General features: G+C 55.8%; 1 protein-coding gene across 1 annotated transcript in view; it reads right to left on the bottom strand.

Moving 5' to 3' along the window:
* Positions 1 to 18,329, bottom strand: part of CHD5 (chromodomain helicase DNA binding protein 5) — a 65,745-nt gene that overhangs the window by 25,428 nt on the left and 21,988 nt on the right. The window contains exons 6-19 of the mRNA XM_068985744.1: positions 16,758 to 16,882; positions 15,444 to 15,567; positions 14,212 to 14,378; positions 13,810 to 14,031; positions 12,606 to 12,812; positions 12,169 to 12,380; positions 9,064 to 9,195; positions 8,870 to 8,978; positions 7,428 to 7,619; positions 7,140 to 7,340; positions 3,615 to 3,752; positions 3,405 to 3,526; positions 2,443 to 2,616; positions 1,923 to 2,064 (exon numbers count right to left, since the gene is read on the bottom strand). Of these exons, the coding sequence (XP_068841845.1) occupies positions 1,923 to 2,064; positions 2,443 to 2,616; positions 3,405 to 3,526; positions 3,615 to 3,752; positions 7,140 to 7,340; positions 7,428 to 7,619; positions 8,870 to 8,978; positions 9,064 to 9,195; positions 12,169 to 12,380; positions 12,606 to 12,812; positions 13,810 to 14,031; positions 14,212 to 14,378; positions 15,444 to 15,567; positions 16,758 to 16,882 (2,267 nt within the window). The remainder of the gene's footprint in view (positions 1 to 1,922; positions 2,065 to 2,442; positions 2,617 to 3,404; positions 3,527 to 3,614; positions 3,753 to 7,139; positions 7,341 to 7,427; positions 7,620 to 8,869; positions 8,979 to 9,063; positions 9,196 to 12,168; positions 12,381 to 12,605; positions 12,813 to 13,809; positions 14,032 to 14,211; positions 14,379 to 15,443; positions 15,568 to 16,757; positions 16,883 to 18,329) is intronic.

Genomic DNA, 18,329 nt, shown 5'->3' with positions numbered 1-18,329 from the left:
TGAGGGTCCAGCAATGAACTGAGCACCAAGCCCAAGCCCAGGTCAGGCCAGCCTCTGCAGGAACATACGAGCAGGCCACACAGATGCTCCCTGCACTGTGTCCCCAGGCAGGGCTCAAACTCGCCAGCCCTGGGCTCTGTCTCCCGCTGCTGGCACTCCACCAAGACCACAGACATAGGTGGACGGATGGATGACAGTCTTGAGGCAAGCTGGCCTTCCCAACAAGGTTCTGGCCTGGCCTCTGCAGTCCTGCAAGGCACATCCAGGGAAGGCCAACCCAGCCTCCCAGCTGGAAAGACCCTCAGCTCAAAGGCTCTCAGAGCAGTGAGAGCAGCCTGGGGTTGCCCGAGTCTGCATCACCCACAGCAGAGCCGCCACGCTTAACTCAGCATTGCTCTTCCTGTTTGGGGGTGGAGTGGGGGTGCGGGGAGGTATAAACTGTGTAGGGTTTAAATTAGAACCAGAACAGCTGTGAGGGTGATGAGTACTGATGTCCCAGGCTCTCCATGTGGGCACCGAACACAGACTTTCTCATCTGGTCCTCACTCTTTCGAGAGATGCTGTCATTGTTCTCATTTTATAGAGGATAAACCCAGGGCTCCAAGAGGACCACTGACGGTCCTGAGACCACAAGGCTGGGGCCAGGTGTCTAACTGGGACTCTGGTCTCTCACCTAGGACTGCACATCACAATCACTACCCAGGCCTGCCTCCCTGACTCCCTCAGTGACTGAGTGCAGCCAAGTCATCCCTCGGATCCCTGGCCTGGGGTCCCTGAGGCTGTAAGGAACTCTTACATAAAATGTCACCTATCACTTTATGGTCACACATAGGGGCCCAGGAAAGGAGAGGGCCTGCCCGAGCACTGGACAGAGGTAGCTTTACAGAAACTTCTGGCACAGTGGGGACCTGTATCACCTCTCAGTCTTCACACTCGGGGAGAATTGAAGGCTGAAGGCTTGAGCACCTGTCCCAGCAGCCAGGGGCACCATTGCGGCCATGATCACTTGCCATGAGGGCCGCAGAAAACCCCCCACAGCAGCCACGTGCATGGACCATGATCTCAGGCCCCTGACACGGCAGCCTCAGGCACTCACCGTGGTGGTCACGGGCCCCTGTCATGGTGACCAGAGGGGACCTACCAAGGTGGCCACAAGGACCTACCACAACAGCCACAGGGGACCTCCCACAGAGGCAACCATAGGGGACCTGCCACCGCGGCCACGGGGACCTACCACAGTGGCCACGGGGACCTCCCACAGAGGCAGCCACGGGGGACCTCCCACCACGGCCACAGGGGACCTCCCACCGAGGCCACGGGGGACCTCCCACAGAGGCAGCCACAGGGGACCTCCCACCGCGGCCACAGGGGACCTCCCACAGAGGTAGCTACCGGGGACCTCCCACAGTGGCCACGGGGGACCTCCCACAGAGGCAGCCACAGGGGACCTCCCACAGAGGCAGCTACTGGGGACCTCCCACAGAGGCAGCCACGGGGGACCTGCCACCGCGGCCACGGGGGACCTCCCACAGAGGCAGCCACGGGGGACCTGCCACCGCGGCCACGGGGGACCTCCCACAGAGGCAGCCACGGGGGACCTCCCACCACGGCCACGGGGGACCTCCCACCGCGGCCACGGGGGACCTCCCACAGAGGCAGCCACAGGGGACCTCCCACAGAGGCAGCTACTGGGGACCTCCCACAGAGGCAGCCACGGGGGACCTGCCACCGCGGCCACGGGGGACCTCCCACAGAGGCAGCCACGGGGGACCTCCCACAGAGGCAGCCACAGGGGACCTCCCACCGCGGCCACGGGGGACCTCCCACAGAGGCAGCTACCGGGGACCTCCCACAGTGGCCACGGAGGACCTCCCACAGAGGCAGCTACCGGGGACCTCCCACAGTGGCCACGGGGGACCTACCACAGCAGCCACAGGGAAGAGGTAGGGGTGGTTGCAACACTTCTTCAGGTCCATCATGATGTTAAGCAGTGACACCTGATTCCCACCCCCCTTGGAGTTCAGCGCCTCGAAGTTCCGTGTGAGGATGAACTTGTAGTACTTCCTGTCACAGAGCAAGGAGGAAAGGCAGTTTGCATGTACCTGGCCATGCCAGCCTCTGAGAGGACACTCTGGTCTGCAGGAAGGCTGGGGCCTAGCAGCCAAGCACAGTTGCAGAGAGACCAAGGGGAGCCCCAAGAAGTGAAGCCACAGGCCTGGCATCACCCAGCAAGTTACTGGGGGACAGGACAAAGTTGGCAGCCCCAACCCTGATCAGTGAAATCTGAGAAGAGACCCCAAGAAGGAAGCTTGTGCAAAAGTTGAGTGGAGGCAAGGGCAAGGCCAAAGGCCATTCCACCCATCCCAGGCAGTGGCCCAGGAAGGCCCACTCAGGCCCTTCTGGGAGAAGACAGGCCCAGGGGACTCAGAGCAGGCTGCTCACTTCTGCATCTGGCTCAACTCCACGCGGACAATCAGCTCAGTCTTCGCCGGCATGTTCTTGAACACGTCAGCCTTGAGCCGCCTCAGCATGTGCGGCCCCAGCAGGTCGTGCAGCTTCTTGATCTGGTCTTCCTTGGAGATGTCAGCAAACTCCTCCAGGAAGCCTTCTAGGTTGCTGCAAGGAAAAAACGCAATGATAGCCTGGAGGAGGCCAAAGCCCTCTGTAGAGGGAGCCAGGACTGGGGTAGGGAGAAGGCCAACCAGCCCCCTGCCACCTGCCAGAGGGTCAGAAGGCAGGCTAGCTGGCTGGTGGGCCAGGGAGCACAGGCCTTGCCCTTGGTGTCCTTCCAGTCTCCATCTAAGCCTAGGTCACCCCCACACACTGCAGCTGTCTCAGCCACGTAGGCTATCTTCCTGTCCTCAAAGCTGTCCTGGACGTGCAGTCCTTAGGACTCTTACCCATATTACAGAGAAGGAAACTGAGGCTGGTGGGTGCCCATGATTATACAGTCCAGCCTGCCCTTGAATCTATATCTCCTGATTCCAAAATCAGCATTTTTCACCCTGAATCCCCTTTCCAAGCAGGAACATGGGGGTAGGTAAGCAAGGAAGCTCCATCTTCACCCCCATTTCCACCATCACCCCCAGCCTTCTGCCTCCCAACACTGTCACTGATGTGATCATTCAGATCTTTGTGGAGGGACAGGGATAATCTGGGGCATGGGGGAGGGACAGGCACCAAGGAAGATCCCCAAGGTCTTCTGGGGTAAAGCCGATACAAAACCACAGGCTGAGCAGCAGTGGGTGTTCCCCAAGCGCTCAGCGTGTCAGTGCTCTGCTAACACTCCCATTTTACTGATGGGAAAACTGAGGCCCAGGGAGCAGCCCCAGAGCCAGACAGCCACTGATGCCCCTTCCCTGGCTGCCCTCACTCCACCTCCCCGGCCAGCCCCCCTGACTCACTTGAACCTCTCTGGAGTCAGGAAGTTGAGGAGATGGAACAGTTCTTCCAGGTTGTTCTGAAGGGGGGTCCCTGTCAGCAGCAGCTTATAATCGATCTTGTAGCTGTTCAAGACCCTAAAGAACTTAGAGGGGAACAGGGGGCCCGTCAGGGGGCACAGGGTGGCCAGCCCACCCAGACGGCTCCAGGGGCCAGTGCTCAGCACCTCCTACCTTGGACTGGTTGTTCTTGAGCCGGTGGGCCTCATCCACCACGAGGCAGGCCCACTCGATAGAGCCCAGGATGGCCTGGTCGATGGTGATGAGCTCATAGGAGGTGAGAAGGACGTGGAATTTGATCTGCACTTCTTTCTGGAGGGAAAGGGGAGTATTTGGGAGGAGAGCTGGGAGGGCCAGTGGATCAAGGTCTCCAGAGACAAAGGAGCCAAAAGGAGTATGGACAGGACCCCCAGAGAGCTTAGGGAGCCTAGAGACCGAGAGGAAGTCACAGGCCACCAAGTCAAGGGGGTCAGCTGAGGCCCAGAGCACTGTCCCCAAGAGAGGGAGCAGAGATCAGAGGGGCAGAAGGGAGCCTGTAGGCAGTTTGCACTCATCCCTGCCAAGCAGGAGACAGGGGTTTGATCCCTAAGTTGGAAAGATCCCCTGGAGAAGGAAATGGCAACCCACTCCAGTATTCTTGCCTGGGAAATCCCATGGACAGAGGAGCCTGGTGGGCTACAGTCTATGGGTTCAAAAAAGAGTTGGACATGACTTAGCAACAACTGCAACAATTGTTATTTTGAGCTAGACCTTGATCGAGTTAACCTCCCCAAGCCTCTGTCTCCTCACCTGTAAAAAGGTAGCAATACTGTGTTTGGGAAGAATGCCACAAGAATTAAAAGAGCTAAGTATGTGCCTCAAAAAGTTACACATTCTATCTTCCTTTTCCTGCATTGTCAGATGGGTTCTTTACCACTAGTGCCACCTTGGGAAGCCCATGGAGAACAGTATGGAGGTTCCTTTAAAAACTAAATCAGAGCTACCATATGATTCAGCAATCCCACTCCTGGCGATGTATTAGGAGAAAATCAAAATTCGAACAGGTACATGTACCCCAGTGTTCACTGTAGCACTATTTACAATAGCCAAGACATGGAATAAACCTAAGTTTCCATCAGCAGAGGAATGGATAAAGATGATGTCGTCCATATATACAATGGAATATTATTACTCAGCCATAAAAAAAAGAACAAAATAATGCCATTTTCAGCAACATGGATGGACCTAGAGATTGTCATATTGAGAGAAGTAAGGCAAAGATAACTTATATGTGGAATTTTTTTAAATTGCATAAACTTTTTTTTACAAAAGAGAAACAGAGTCACAGATGTAAAAAACAAACTTGTTTCCAGGGGGGAAACAGGGGAGGGATAAATTGAGAGATTGGATTTGACATAGATACACACTACATATTAGATAGATCATAAATAAGAACATACTATATAGCACAGGGAACTCTACTCAATACTTTGTAATGATCTATACGAAAAAAGAATCTAAAAAAGAGGGGATATATGTGTATGTATAGCTGATTCACATAACTATATGCCTGAAACTAACACAACATTGTAAATCAACCATACTCCAATAAAAGTTTGAAAAACAGAAACAAACAAAATTACACATAGAATTACTGTACCATCCTGCAATTCCGCTTCTGGGTATAGACCCAGAAGAAGTGAAAGCAGGGACTTGAATGAATATTTTTGCACATCCATGTTCCTAGCATTATTCACAAGCACCTAAAGGTGGAAACACCCAGTGTCCCTGGGCTGAGTGGTCCATTCATACACATACAGTGGAATGTTATCCAATCTTGAAAAGAAACCCTGACACACGCCACAACGTGCTGAGTGAAATGAGCCAGACACAAAGGACAGATGCGGCAGGATTCCACTTACACGAGGCACCGAGAATAATCAAAGCCAGAGACCAAAAGGACGAGGCTGCCAGGGGCTGGGGGCAGTCAGTGCCTAACAGGGACAGGGTTTCAGTTTTGCAAGATGAAATAGTGCTCAGGAGATGACGGAGTGATGGCTGCAGAGAAGTGTGAATGTAGTTGGTGTCCCTGAACTGTACTTGGAAAAATGGTGAAGGTGATAAATTTTATGTTATGTGTATTTTACCACAATTTTTTTAAAAGACAGTAAGTTAAACAACTGAATCAGCAGAGCACCCAGCCCATCACATGAGCCCAGTGTGAGCTCAGAGAGAAGTTGTTTCTGGAACCACTGAGCTTATCACCCTCATTAAACAAATGGGTATCGAGAATCCCCTGCCAGTCCAGTGATTAAGGGCCTCCCTAGTGGCTCAGACAGTAAAGAATCTGCCCGTGATGCAGGAGACCCAGGTTTGACCCCTGGGTCAGAAAGATTCCTTGGAAAAGGGAATGGCTACCCATTCCAATATTCTTGCCTGGAGGATCCCATGGAGAGAGGAGCCTGGCAGGCTATAGTCCATGAGATCACAAAAAATTGGACACGACTGAGCAACTAATACTTTCCCTTTCACTTTCCAGTGGTTAGGACTCTGCTTTCACTGCTGTGGCCCGGGTCAGGGAACTAAGATCCTGCAAGCCTCGCAGCGCAGCCAAATAAAAGTTACTGGGCATCTCCCAGGGCCACAGTTGTTCCTAGAGGATGGAGAAAGCCGAGGTGAGAACCCTTGGGGAGGTTGGGGGTGGTCCGCCAGCCCCCAGCACGGCAGCTAGAGTGAGTGCCATGCTGCCCAAGGGCCCCCATGTGCCAGGTGCAAGAAGCACTGAGCGCTCCGTGTCCTCGCTTCTCAGAGTGCAGCCTGAGGACCAGAAGTGTGCACACCATCTGGGACTTCGTCAGAAATGCGGAATCTTGGGACTCCCCTGGTGGTCCAGTGGTTAAGATCCTGAGCTTCCATGGCAGGGGGCATAGGTTCCATCCCTGGTTGGGGAACTAAGATCCCACATGCAACGCAGCATGACCAAAAACAAATTTAAAAAAAGAGAGAGAACTTCCCTGGTGGCTCAGTGGTAAAGAATCCTCCTACCAATGCAGGAAACACGGGTTTGATCCCTGATCTGGGAAGATCCCACAGAGCAGCTGACCCTGTGCACCACAGCTACTGACTCCGAGCACCCTAGAGCTCTGCAACAGGAGAAGCCACCGCAACGAGAAGCCCACGCATCGCAACTAGAGAGTAGCCCCTGCTTGCCACAGCTAGAGAAAAGCCGGCGCAGCAACAAAGATCCAGTGCCACCAAAAATAAATAATAAATACACTAAAATCAAATTTAAAAAAAGAAAAGCAGACACAGACACACACAGGGGAGACAGCCACATGACAACAGAGGCAGAAACCGAAGAGATGGAGCTGCAAAGCGAGGACGGCCAAGGAAGAGCCGCCAGGTGCTCGAGGAGACGCGGAAGGGTCCACCCTGCTTCCGAGGGAGCAGGGCCCTGCCTGTAGCTGGGTCTCGGACTCCTGGCCTCCAGAACAGTGACAGGGTGAGTGTTATTCTCAGCCCCACTCCACCCTGTGCTACTGCAGCCCCAGGACACGGATACAAGGAAATCCTGCCTTAAAAGCAACTCTTTGCCAGCCGCTGCCTCTGCTGGAGCCCAAGAGGAGAGACCTCAGATAGACTGCAGAACCCCTGTGCACCCCCACCCCAGGGCAGACTGGGCTCCTGTGCAGAGTCCTTCCCGGGGGTAGGGATGCTCACCTTCATCCGGAACACCTTCTTCCCACTCCGAATGGCATTGTCCTCAAAGGAAAACTCGTTCTCCCTGATCACAGAGCGGCTCTCCTTGTCCCCCGTGTAGGTGACCACATAGAAGTCAGGGGCCCACATCTCGAACTCACGTTCCCAGTTGATGATGGTGGACAGGGGCGCACTGACCAGGTAGGGCCCTTTGGAGTGCCCCTGGGGAGGGAGACAGATGCGCTGAGGCTGCCCAGCCACAGCCCACACCGGCCACCCCTCCCTGGCCACCCCGCTCAACCCTCGAACCTCCTTGTACAGGGAATAGAGGAAGACGATAGTCTGCACAGTCTTGCCCAGACCCATCTCATCGGCCAGGATGGTGTCAGTGCCCTGGGCCCAGGAGAAGCGCAGCCAGTTAAGGCCCTCCAGCTGGTACGGGTGCAGCGTGCCGCCCGTGGAGTCGATGTACCATGGCTGTTTGTCAAACTTGACAGTGGGCTGCAGAAAAAGCAGAGGTTCAGACATACCCTGGATCCTGGGGCCACCAAGGTCCACCAATAGGCCTTCACAGGCATGATTCTTTATGCCTGGAATACTCTTTCCACTCCTCTTGTCCCTGCTAACTTATTCATCCTTCAGGCCTCAGATGGAATGCCTCTGCCTCCAGGAAGTCTTCCCTGACTCCAGGCTTGGCTTAGGTGTTCCCACCATGCTCTCCCAGGGTGGCCCCATACATCTATCAGGGCAGTTTCCCAATTGTTGCATTCTCTGATTTTGAGCCCAGCTTGTGGTCACCATACTGGTCCTATTCGGACACAGCAGGCACTGAGTCAATACCCATTTGATGCTTGCCCAGTGTGCCTGATCCTGAACATCACCCTCTTTGTGTCTTTTAGTCCACAGCTCAAGGCCGTCACCCCCATGAAGTCCCCCTGATGTATCAGACCCACTGTGCCTTACCCTGCATCTCAGACCCAAGCCAAATCCCCATTTCTGTTTGGACCTTCCATGAGCCCCTGGAAGATGAGCACTTCGTGGAACAGTGGGGTAGGGCCTTGCCCCTCAAGGCCAGGTACTAGCAAACATCCCAGAGAGGTTTGCTAAAGGAATAAAAGCCAACCTTCCACTCCCCAGTAGGCTCAAAGCTCCCAGTTAAGTTAAGCTCCTCCCCCGAACTGATAAGAATGGTGTATAATTAGCAAATCAGCTGCTGTACTCCTGAAGTGAGGGGCACTTTTTGATTTAAAGACTTGGAATTACAGAGACGTCTCTGGTGATCCAGTGGTTAAGACCACGATTCCATTGCAGGAAGCACAGGTTCGATTGCTAATTGGAGAACTTAAGATCCCACGTGCCACACAGTACAGCCAAATAAATAAAGAAAGAAATATTTGGAATTCACTCATCTAAAAGAACACAAGTTCATAAACTCCTCTGAGAAGAGATTATCTCCTTGGTGCACCAAGACCCGACCCATTCTTCAAATTGCTCTGTCCCCTGGAAGCTGCCGCTCTACAGGACGATGGGGACCAGGACCCCAGGGAGTGAGCCTCCTCTGCGGGGAAGGCTGGGTCCCATCGTCCCTGTCCCACCAGGTACCTGGCAGGAGTGGGCTGAGCCGCAGCGCCCCCTCCTGCATGGGCACGGCTCCAGGAGCACAGACCCAGGGCAGAGTTCCTCAGAGACCGTGCCCTCCTCCGACGCCCAGCCTGGGTGGCAACCCCACCCTGTGACCCCTTCCCACTCACATCCACAATGGGTGTGTCCGGGGGCTTCTCCTGTTTGTCATCCTTCAGCTTCTTGCCCTTCTTGACCAGCCTCTTGGGCAGCCTGGCGTCCTCTCCCAGCATCAGCTCCCTGGGAAAGAGGGCGGGATGAGAAAGCAGAGCTCAGGCCGTTGGGAAGGCGGAAGGCTCCACCCAGGGGCCCCAGCGTGGCGCACCTGTGGCCCCAGTAGGCCTGCTTCAGGCTGTCGTAGTAGGGGATGTCAATTTCGTCAATCTCCCAGGTGCACTGGTCGTAGGGCAGGTCTTTCCACTTGATTAGGTAATGTACGTCCCCCTTTTTATCGAAGCTGCAACACCGTAAACAGATGGAGGAGGGCGGGTCATCCAGGCACCACGGAGGGCACCTCACAGGATGCAAAGCCTCTCACCCTCAGGGGTCTCCTGGGAGCCCCGGCCAGGAGGGCAACACCAGGCAGGGACTCCCAAGGGCCACACAGCTAGTGGGAAGGAGGTAGGAGGGCACGGGGTGAGTGGCAAAGCAGAGGGATATCTGGGTCCCCCAGGCTAGCAGAGGAGCAAATCCAGTGTCTTCTCCATCCTCTGTGGCTGTGAGTGCCATTCCGTCATGAGGAGTCCTCCAGAATTCTCGACTGCTGAGTCAGATGGTTCTCCCCTGACCAAAGACGTTTGTTTTTTTGCTTAAGAAGTCCCAAGGAGGAACTTCCCTGGTGGTCTAATGGTTGAGAATCCGCCTACCAGTGCAGGGGACGTGGGTTCCTTCCCTGATCTGAGAAGATTTCATATGCTATGGGGCAACTAAGCCTGTGTGCTGCAACTGCTGAGCCCATGCACCCTAGAGCTCATGCCCTGAAACAAAAGAATCCAGCACCATGAGAAGCCAGCACACCCAAACCAGACAGTAGCTCCCACCTGCCGCAACTAGAGAAAGCCCAAGCACAGCAACAAAGACCCAGCGCACCCAAAATATTAAGCTTTTTCAAAAAACTCCCAAGTTATAGGGAGTTCAGGATGGACGTGTACAAATCGCTATATTTAAAATAGATAGCCAACAAGGACCTACTGTACAGTACATGGAACTCTGCTCAGTGTTATGTGGCAGCCTGGATGGGAGGGGAGTTTGGGGAGAATGGATACATGTCTGTGTACGGTTGAGTCTCTAAGATGTTCACCTGAAACTGTCACAACATTGTTAACTGGCTCTACCCCCAGTACAAAATAAAAAGTTTGAAAAGGAAAAAAGAACTCCCAAAGACTGGAGGGGTACCCATCCCAGTCTGGGGCCCATCCCCAAGAAGTAGAGAAGGATATGATTCCTCCAGTGGGTTGTCCTCTCCCAAAGACCCCCGGGGACCCAGGGACCTGATGGCCCAGCCAGAGAGGATGCGCCAGAGAAGCCTATCACACATTGCAGCTTGAATACAGCTCCTAAGGACCTCCCACCCAACACAACTGCACTGAGCAACAGAGCCGGCAGCACTGCAGGGTGAGGGCGCCACGGCTCCCAAGATAGCAGTGGCTAGGCCTGGGGACCACACACAGAGGTACCAATCCCCAGTCACCACGGAACCAATGGATTTTTTTTTCTTTAATAAATGAGTGGTTGTTACTCAGACTCTATTCAGGTAATATATTTGAGGAAATTCACCTGCCCCACTTTGGAGGCAGGGAGAAAAATTGGCATTTACGTTTTGAACATGCAATTTAACAAAGGTAAAAAACTGTAGATCAGTTCAGCGGTGGAGGGGCCTCAAGTCACTGTCAGTGAGGGTAGGGGATGGGAGGAGGAGGCATTTCATAATCAAGGGGGTGGCTTTTTCAAATTCTCCCACACTCCCCACCACTGCTTCTTGATGGCCCTGTTATCAGGCACTGGCATCCTCCTTGAGCCCCGACAGCAGCCTGTGCGGTTGGTACTCTCACATCCCGTTTCCCATTAGAAACACAGAGGCTCAGGGGACTTCCCTGGTTGTCCAGGTGCTAAGACTCCACACTCCCAAGACTTCTAGTTCCCCAACCAGGGGGGCCAGGTTTGATCCCTGGTTGGGGAACTAGGTCACACACGCTGCAAGTAAGATTGCACATGCCACAACTAAAGACCCAGCACACTCAAATCAATAAATAAAAAAGAAACACAGAGGCTCAGAGCCCAGAAAATTGGGAGCCAGGGTTGGGATCCGAGTGGAAGACTCAGGTTCCGAAGCTCTGCTCTACCCAGCTCCTGCTTTCAGGACACATGTGGTCTGTTGGACCCCAGGTCGCTCTGAGACAGAGCCTCCATGGACCCTACCCTATGCCCACCTGTCAGCCACCACTGGTTCTCAGGCACCTGAGCTCAAGAATCAGCAAGAGCTCCCACTGCCCAACAAACCAAAGCCAAACTCTTGGAGGCCTTCTGCCTTGGTCTTTTGGTCTGGTCTCTGCAGCCTCTGACCACTGTTACCTAGGGAATTTTGGATTGCTCCATGAAGGGCTATCGAGGGCACTGGAACTTGGAATAGTGGCCAAGAAAGCAAGTCCTGCCATCAGGGAAGAACTGGGTTCCAATCCCAGCACCCCTGCCTGTTGGCTGTGTGGGTTTGGGCAAGTGACTTAACCTTGATGGTGTCCACAAACACAAAGGCAGAGGTAAAAGGCCTACCTCTTGTGTAGATGGCACTCAGTGGTGATAGCTATGTTATAAGGAGGAGCAAACGTGTACCCACACCCACAGCTCAGGCCCACTGTGGTCCCCCGGACCCTCCCGCAGGTATCAAACACTCACTTCAGCAGAGGCCTAGGAGCACAAGGGTCCCAGCCCCCCAAGTGTCCCATCTGCAAGTTTCACAGGCCATTCATCAAGTTGCCCTTTTATACATATGACTTAGGAACTGTTCTACCATGACTGTAACATGTGCATGTGAGTGAGTGAGTGAGTGAAGTCGCTCAGTCGTGTCCAACTCTTTGCGACCCCATGGACTGTAGCCTACCAAGCTCCTCTGTCCATGGGATTTTCCAGGCAATAGCACTGGAGTGGATTGCCATTTCCTTCTCCAGGGGATCTTCCCGACCCAGGGATCGAACCCGGGTCTCCCGCGTTGTAGACAGACGCTTTACCATCTGAGCCACATATGCAAGTGTAAACATGGGTCCATACATGTACCTATGTGCATGAAAACCCCTCCAGCTGGATGGTCAAATCACCCGCAGTGGGTGTCCTCAGCCTCCCCTCCTGCCCTCACCACACCCGTATGTGGTCCTGTGCCCATTTAACAGACTGAAGGGCCCACGTGTACAGCACAGCTCATGTGCTGGGCACACACCTGTGGTTCAGGATGCGGTGGATCATCATCCACTCAGGCTTGATGCCGTAGCGGTAGAAGCGCTCCTCCATCTTGGCATAGAGAGGGTCCTTGTTCTTCCTCTTCTCGCTCTTGCCGTCCTCGTCGCCAGAGCCATAGTCAAAGGGTGGCGGCTCATCCATGTCGTTCTTTCTTTGGTAGTTGCGATACATCACTGTGTGGTAGAGCTCCAGCTGCTTGTGGAGGGGACAGAGGTTAAGGAAGGCAGATGGCCATGACCCCCAGTGTCCCCCAAACCAGCTCCTCCCCCATCCCCCCAGCCCCCAGCCTGAGTTCCAGGCAGGACAATTCTCACCTTCTTCCTCCCCCTCCCCAGCGCCCAACAATGTCTCTCACTTAGGGAGCTGGCCAGAGCACCTCATGTCCTAAGCACAGCTGTACCTGCCCAGGTACCTCACCTGGAGCTCCTTCACCCAGGAGCAGTGCCAGTAGGAGAGCCCAGCCCACTTGACGAAGAACTCTCTCTCCGGGATGCCCTCCAGGGGCTTGGGCGGGGGTACACCAGGGTCCACATCAGGCCCCGGCAGCCCCACCATGAAGGGGGCTGGGGGCTCTGTCCACCGCCAGTGCAGGATCCGCTGGACTTTGCCCTTCAGTGGGGGACACTGTGGACAGAGGAAGGTCCCCAAGTTCAGGGCTTAGCTTCAGGCCGCCACCCCGAGGCTCCCTCCAACAGGCTGCTCTGCTCCCCAAGTCAGACAGCACCACAGTGACTCCAAGACACCACCCTGTCCTCAGGAGCCTGCCCACGCCGTGCGGGCAGATGAGGCAATGTGTGTCTGCACACACACGCATGCACACACATACACGCACACACACAACGGAAGCCCAGATGCACATGGGGTGACCAAGGGCTGGCGCAGCCCACAGGGTGGGGTATCCAGCACTGGGGGTGGCTGGGTACATCTCAGAGCATGGACACCTTCAAACACCTATAGCGACTGGAGGGGTGCTCTCCTCTCCCTGCTGAAACCAAGGCTCCAGCCTAAGAGACCTTGTGTGACCTTGGGCAAGTCACCTTATCTCCCTGAACCTCAGTTTTCTCATCTAAAAATGAAAATAACAAAGGCCTGGTACTTGAAACCTCAGTAAGCATTAGAGAGACGCCCAGTAAACAGTGGCTGTTTATGGGCAGTGGCAGGTTTATGACCACCTCTCTTTTCATAGCTGTTTCCAGCGAGTCTAAAGGGACTTGAGAAGCGGCGCAGGCTTAGGTGAGGCGATGGGCGGGACTCGAGGCGACTGGAGAGGGCTTGGGACTGAGCAGATGGACAATGGGGCGGCGCCAGAACGGGGAGACGCCTTGTGGGCGGGACCTCGGCGGGCGGGGGCGGGTCGAGGCCTTGGCAGGCTGGGAGCTCAGAGCTCGTGGGTGGCCAGCGGAGGCGGAGCCTTGGTGGCCAGGGTCTGCTGGGGCGGGGCCTAGGTGGGTGGGGGCTGGAGGAGGCAGGAGCGGCCTGGGCGTAGGCCGTGGTGGGCGTGGCCTGGATTGGTGGAGGCGGGGCCTTGATGGGTGGGACCTTTGTGAGCGGGGCCTTGCCGCAGGAGGGACCTAGACTTGTCGGGGGCGGGGCGTTCGGCGCGGGCCGGCGTAACACTCACAGTACAGCGCGGGCAGAGCCATTCACCGTTTGGGATCTCGGGCAGCGGCGGGTTGAGGCAGTGCAGGTGGTAGGAAGAGGGGCAGGCGTCGCAGCAGAGCAGCTCGCCGCCGTCCTTGCACACGCGGCAGAACTCCATGTGGTCGTCCTCCTCCTCCTCGCAGCCGCCCTCGTCCTCATCGTCGTCGTCGTCCTTCGGCTCCCACTGGATCCCTTCCTTCTCCTGGAGTGGGGGGAGGGAGTCCAGGTGGAGGCACCCTGGGCCAGGACGCCCCTCCACCGTGGTGCAGCTCCCTCCCTCACACTCGCAACCGCTCCATGTTCTGCCCGGAGAAGACCATGCAGGGGTCTGGAAGACCAGGACTGACACAACCCCCACCCCCTGCGTCTGCCAAGGGCTTACACAGTGGGGACAGCTCCACTTGCCCTCAGGAGCTTTCTCCAGCTCGGGGTCCAGACAGACGAGGTGGTAGGCCCTCGGGCAGGTGTCACACAGAATGATCTCCCCACCCTGCTGGCACACCTCACAGTAGTCCTGGTGGTCCGTCTCATAGCCATCGCCATCATCGACTGGGAAGGGGGCAGAGGCAGTCATGGAGGGCTGTGTCCCCACTCCCCATGCACAACCAATCTCCACCGCAGGCTGTCCTGGCACATACTAGGCACTCAACAGATGGATGAATGGATGGCGATGGACAGACAGGGTGAACAGAATGATTGAAGAGTAAAGAGGGAAAATTCCTGGGGATCCAGTGGTTAGGACTCTGCACTTTCACTGACTAGGGCTCTCGTTCAGTCCCTAATCAGGGAACTAAGAACAAGCCATTGTGCAGGACTTCCCTGAGAGCCTGCAGTGCAGGAGACCCTGGTTCGATTCCTGGGTCAGGAAGATCAGCTGGAGAAGGGATAAGGTACCCACTCCAGTATTCTTGGGCTTCCCTGGTGGCTCAGCTGGTAAAGAATTCACCCGCGATGCAGGAGACCTGGGTTCGATCCCTGGGTTGGGAAGATCCCACAGAGAAGGAAAAGGCTACCCACTCCAGTATTCTGGCCTGGAGAATTCCATGGACTGTACAGTCCATGGGGTCGCAGAGTTGGACACAACTAAGTGACTTTCACTATGACTATGTGCAGCCAGAAAGAAAAGAAAAAATGTAAAGGGGTGAAGAGATGGATTGAAGACAAGTAAAAGGAAAGGACGACGGGAGGGAGGAAGGAAGAATGGAAGCAGAAAGGTATGTGGATGGACAGAAAGATGAACGGCTGGATGGAAAAAGGGGAGGGAGGAAGGACCAAGATATGGAAGGGGGGGTGGGAAGGCTGGGGGTGGGGGGATAGATAAGTAGAGAGTGGATGACTGAATAAGTGGGCGGTGTATGTGGTTGAGACAATTCCTTCTCTTGTGCCCCTCTGCCATGCAAATGCCCTGGGGTGACTCACATTATGGGTTCCTAATAGATGTGGACCCACTGAGACAGGACCCCCCTCTCCTAAACACATAGGTGAGGGTGGTTGAGGAAACACAGGGGACCTGCCTGGCCTGGCTGAGGCCTGAGGATGCCCTTCCCTGCTCCCCAAAGGGGCCTCTGCACCCCACATCCATGTGATGCCCACAGGAACCCTACAAAGTCTTACTTCTCTTCTTCTTGCGCCTCCTCTTGCTCTTCTTCCCCAGGGCAGCAGAGCACTCGGAGCGCATGGAGGAGCTGTGGATGCTGGCGCTGTCGAAGTCCGACTCCTCTCGCTCATCCTCCTCACTCTGCAGGGGCAAGGGAGGGCCCTGTGAGCCCAGAGCTGGCCCAAGGGGCTCGTTTCAAGGCTTCTCAGGTCTGGGCAGAGGGTAGGGTGTGGCAGGGTACCATGGAAGCTCCAGATACAGGGTGCTGTCTGCAGTTCATCTCATCTTGCCACCCAGCTAGAACATCCCCTAGCACTCTGGTCCAGGCTGATGGCCTGCCACCCTCCCCAGGCCCTGCTCTCCAGCCCTCATAACTCTCCCAGGCCCTGCCCTCTACCCTGCCAAACTCCAACACATCCCTCAAGGGGAAGCCCTAGGGACGCCTCCCCCGAGGAGCCTTCTCAGCTTTCTCCCTAATGAGACCCGTTGCACACCCTGTGTACCAGGTCCGGCCTATTCCATTTGCATGTCATTGGCTCTCTCCTAGTACATGCCCCCAAACCCTTCCAGATTGTGAGCAGCTCCAGAGCAGGGTGCACCAAAGTGGAGCAGAGGGCCGAGCACCTTAGTCTCGGCTCAAAAGCTAAGCTGAATGGGGACACCTGCTGCTCCATGCTCCCCTCCACAGCAGCTACACTTGAAACCTGTCACTTGCCTCTTCCAAAGGACAAAGAGATGGCTTCCATCCCTGCCCCTCTGCAGGGCTGAGAGGTGGAGGGAAGTAGGTAACCTATGGGAGCAGGAGGTAGGGATGAATGCCCCCTACCCCCGGAGAAAGAGGGCTCAAAGGCTCAGACACGGACTTAGGGTCATTCTGAACCGAGTGCCAGAGCTGCCCTTGAAGGGCTGGAGCCCTGCCTGCCCCCACATGCAGGCCTCCTTCCTGGGCCCACTCTCCTAGCAGACCTGGGCATCCAGGCCCCACCAGGACTCTCCTGCCTGCTGCCCAGATAGAGAGGCAGCTGGGGCCAAGGGAGCTGGGACTGAGACTCCAGCTCAGCAGGGTGGGCAGGAGAAAGAGCTGGAGGCATGGACCACCCAGAGGCCACACTCCAGGGACCCTTGGAAGGATCCAGGCTGACCCCCTCACCAGTCAGGTGGGGACACAAGCCCAGCAGGCAGGCATGTAGCGTAGGAAGAGAGAGTGGGGAAGGGGAACAGGACCTGCCCCCTGCCTGGTACAGGAGAATGAACTGACAGCCTGCTTTTCAGTCACCCAGTCTTTGCATGGTGTGCACTCCAGACACTCTCACGCTCACACTCGCACTCACCGAGGACCCCTTCTTCCTCTTGCTGCCGACCCCTCCGAAGCGGAACTTGAGCCCAGTCACCTTTCTCCCTTTGCCCTTTTTCTTCACATCCTTGGAGCCTTTGATCTTCTTCCTCACTCCAGGCCCTGAAAAGCAACACGGCTCGCTCACTTACCACCATGCTTTCACTCAGCCTCATAGCAACCTGGTAAGGAAAGGATCATTTCTGCTGTCACCTCTTTTCCAACGAGAAAACTGAGGTTCAGAGAGGTGACATCTTTGCTTAAAGCTGCACAGCAAGTAGCAGGGGAGGCCAGAGCATAATCCTGGTCCGGTCTCAGTCCTAGCCACTGCACTGCCCTCTTGGAAACAGCCCTGTCTCATCCCTCTCCCCAGAAAGGAGCTGTCCCCAGTAAAGCCACAGACCCCCAGGGCCACCAGGGCCACCAAGGGCACACCCACCTACCTGCAGTCCATACCTGGGTCCTGGAGGGTTGGACTAGAGCAAGGAGCCCTTCCCCCAGCAGCCAGCCTCCAGGTTGCCTACTATACCCCAACACTGGCACCACGCAAGACCTCCCCCACCTCTGTGGCCAGTAGAGGTGAGGCTGTGTTTTTATGGAGCTGGCCACAGGACAGTTATCCACCTGGGGAGTAATGACCCGCCTCCAGCAGCCTTTCCCACTAGGCTGAGCAGGGAAGGTGGGGGCCTGGAGGCAGATGGCCTCAGCCGAGGCCCTCCTCTATCCACATTCACACAGAGAGATGGGGCTGGCAGCCCAGCTGTAACCTCAGTGGCGCCATGGAAAATCTATTTCAATTTTTCAGGCTCTGAATAGGCAGCTCAGGGAATCGATAACTCAGCAGCTGGAGCCCAAGAAGAAATGAGAAAGAAGGCTGGCTGGGCGGCTGGCAAGGGAGTTGAGCGGGAGCAGGTGCTGAAGACCGCATCACTTGCCCACCAGGGTCCCTGTGGGACCTGGCAAAGGAATGCGTTGTCCCAGAGACCAGAGCTGCTTGGGGCAGAAACAAGAGGTCCCCACAGTCTCCTCCGCCCTCCATCAAAACCCAGGTCATGGCACCAGGAAGGTGAGCTGCAGGTGAGCCCACCATTCAGAGTCTGGGGGAGATCAACGGCCCTACCCCCACGGGGGCCAGAAGCCCTCCACTCAGGGCAGAGAAGCCCCTCCCCGAGAACTTCAAGTCGCAGAGAGTGCCTCTGCTGTCCCTACCCAGATACCACCGCGGAGTCCAATTTTGTATCTGGATCTCCTTCTGGGTCTCCCTGGGAGGCCAGCCCTGACCATGCCCATGCCCACCCGGCCCAGGCACTCACAAGAGGGATCAACGGGTCATTTTAGGACCCCTTCTCCTGGGAATGGTGCAGCCTCAAACACAAGAGCCCCTCAACTCCCAGCAGCCTGGGCCGCTGCGGTCCCCTCCTCCATACCCGGGAAACCTCCCAAAACTCTGAGCCCACTGTCCCCTCCACTTGTCCACCAGCCCCAGAAGGGAGACAGGACAGATGCTACCACATAGGTGAAAAAGGGCGTGTGGATCCAAGGTCCACCAAGGCACTAGGTCCTGGGTAAA

The sequence above is a fragment of the Capricornis sumatraensis genome, chromosome 14, assembly GCF_032405125.1.
Source record: "Capricornis sumatraensis isolate serow.1 chromosome 14, serow.2, whole genome shotgun sequence".
NCBI classification, from domain to species: Eukaryota; Metazoa; Chordata; class Mammalia; order Artiodactyla; family Bovidae; genus Capricornis; species Capricornis sumatraensis.
Note: the sequence above shows the minus strand (reverse complement) of the source record. Positions and strands in the feature narration are given on the sequence as shown.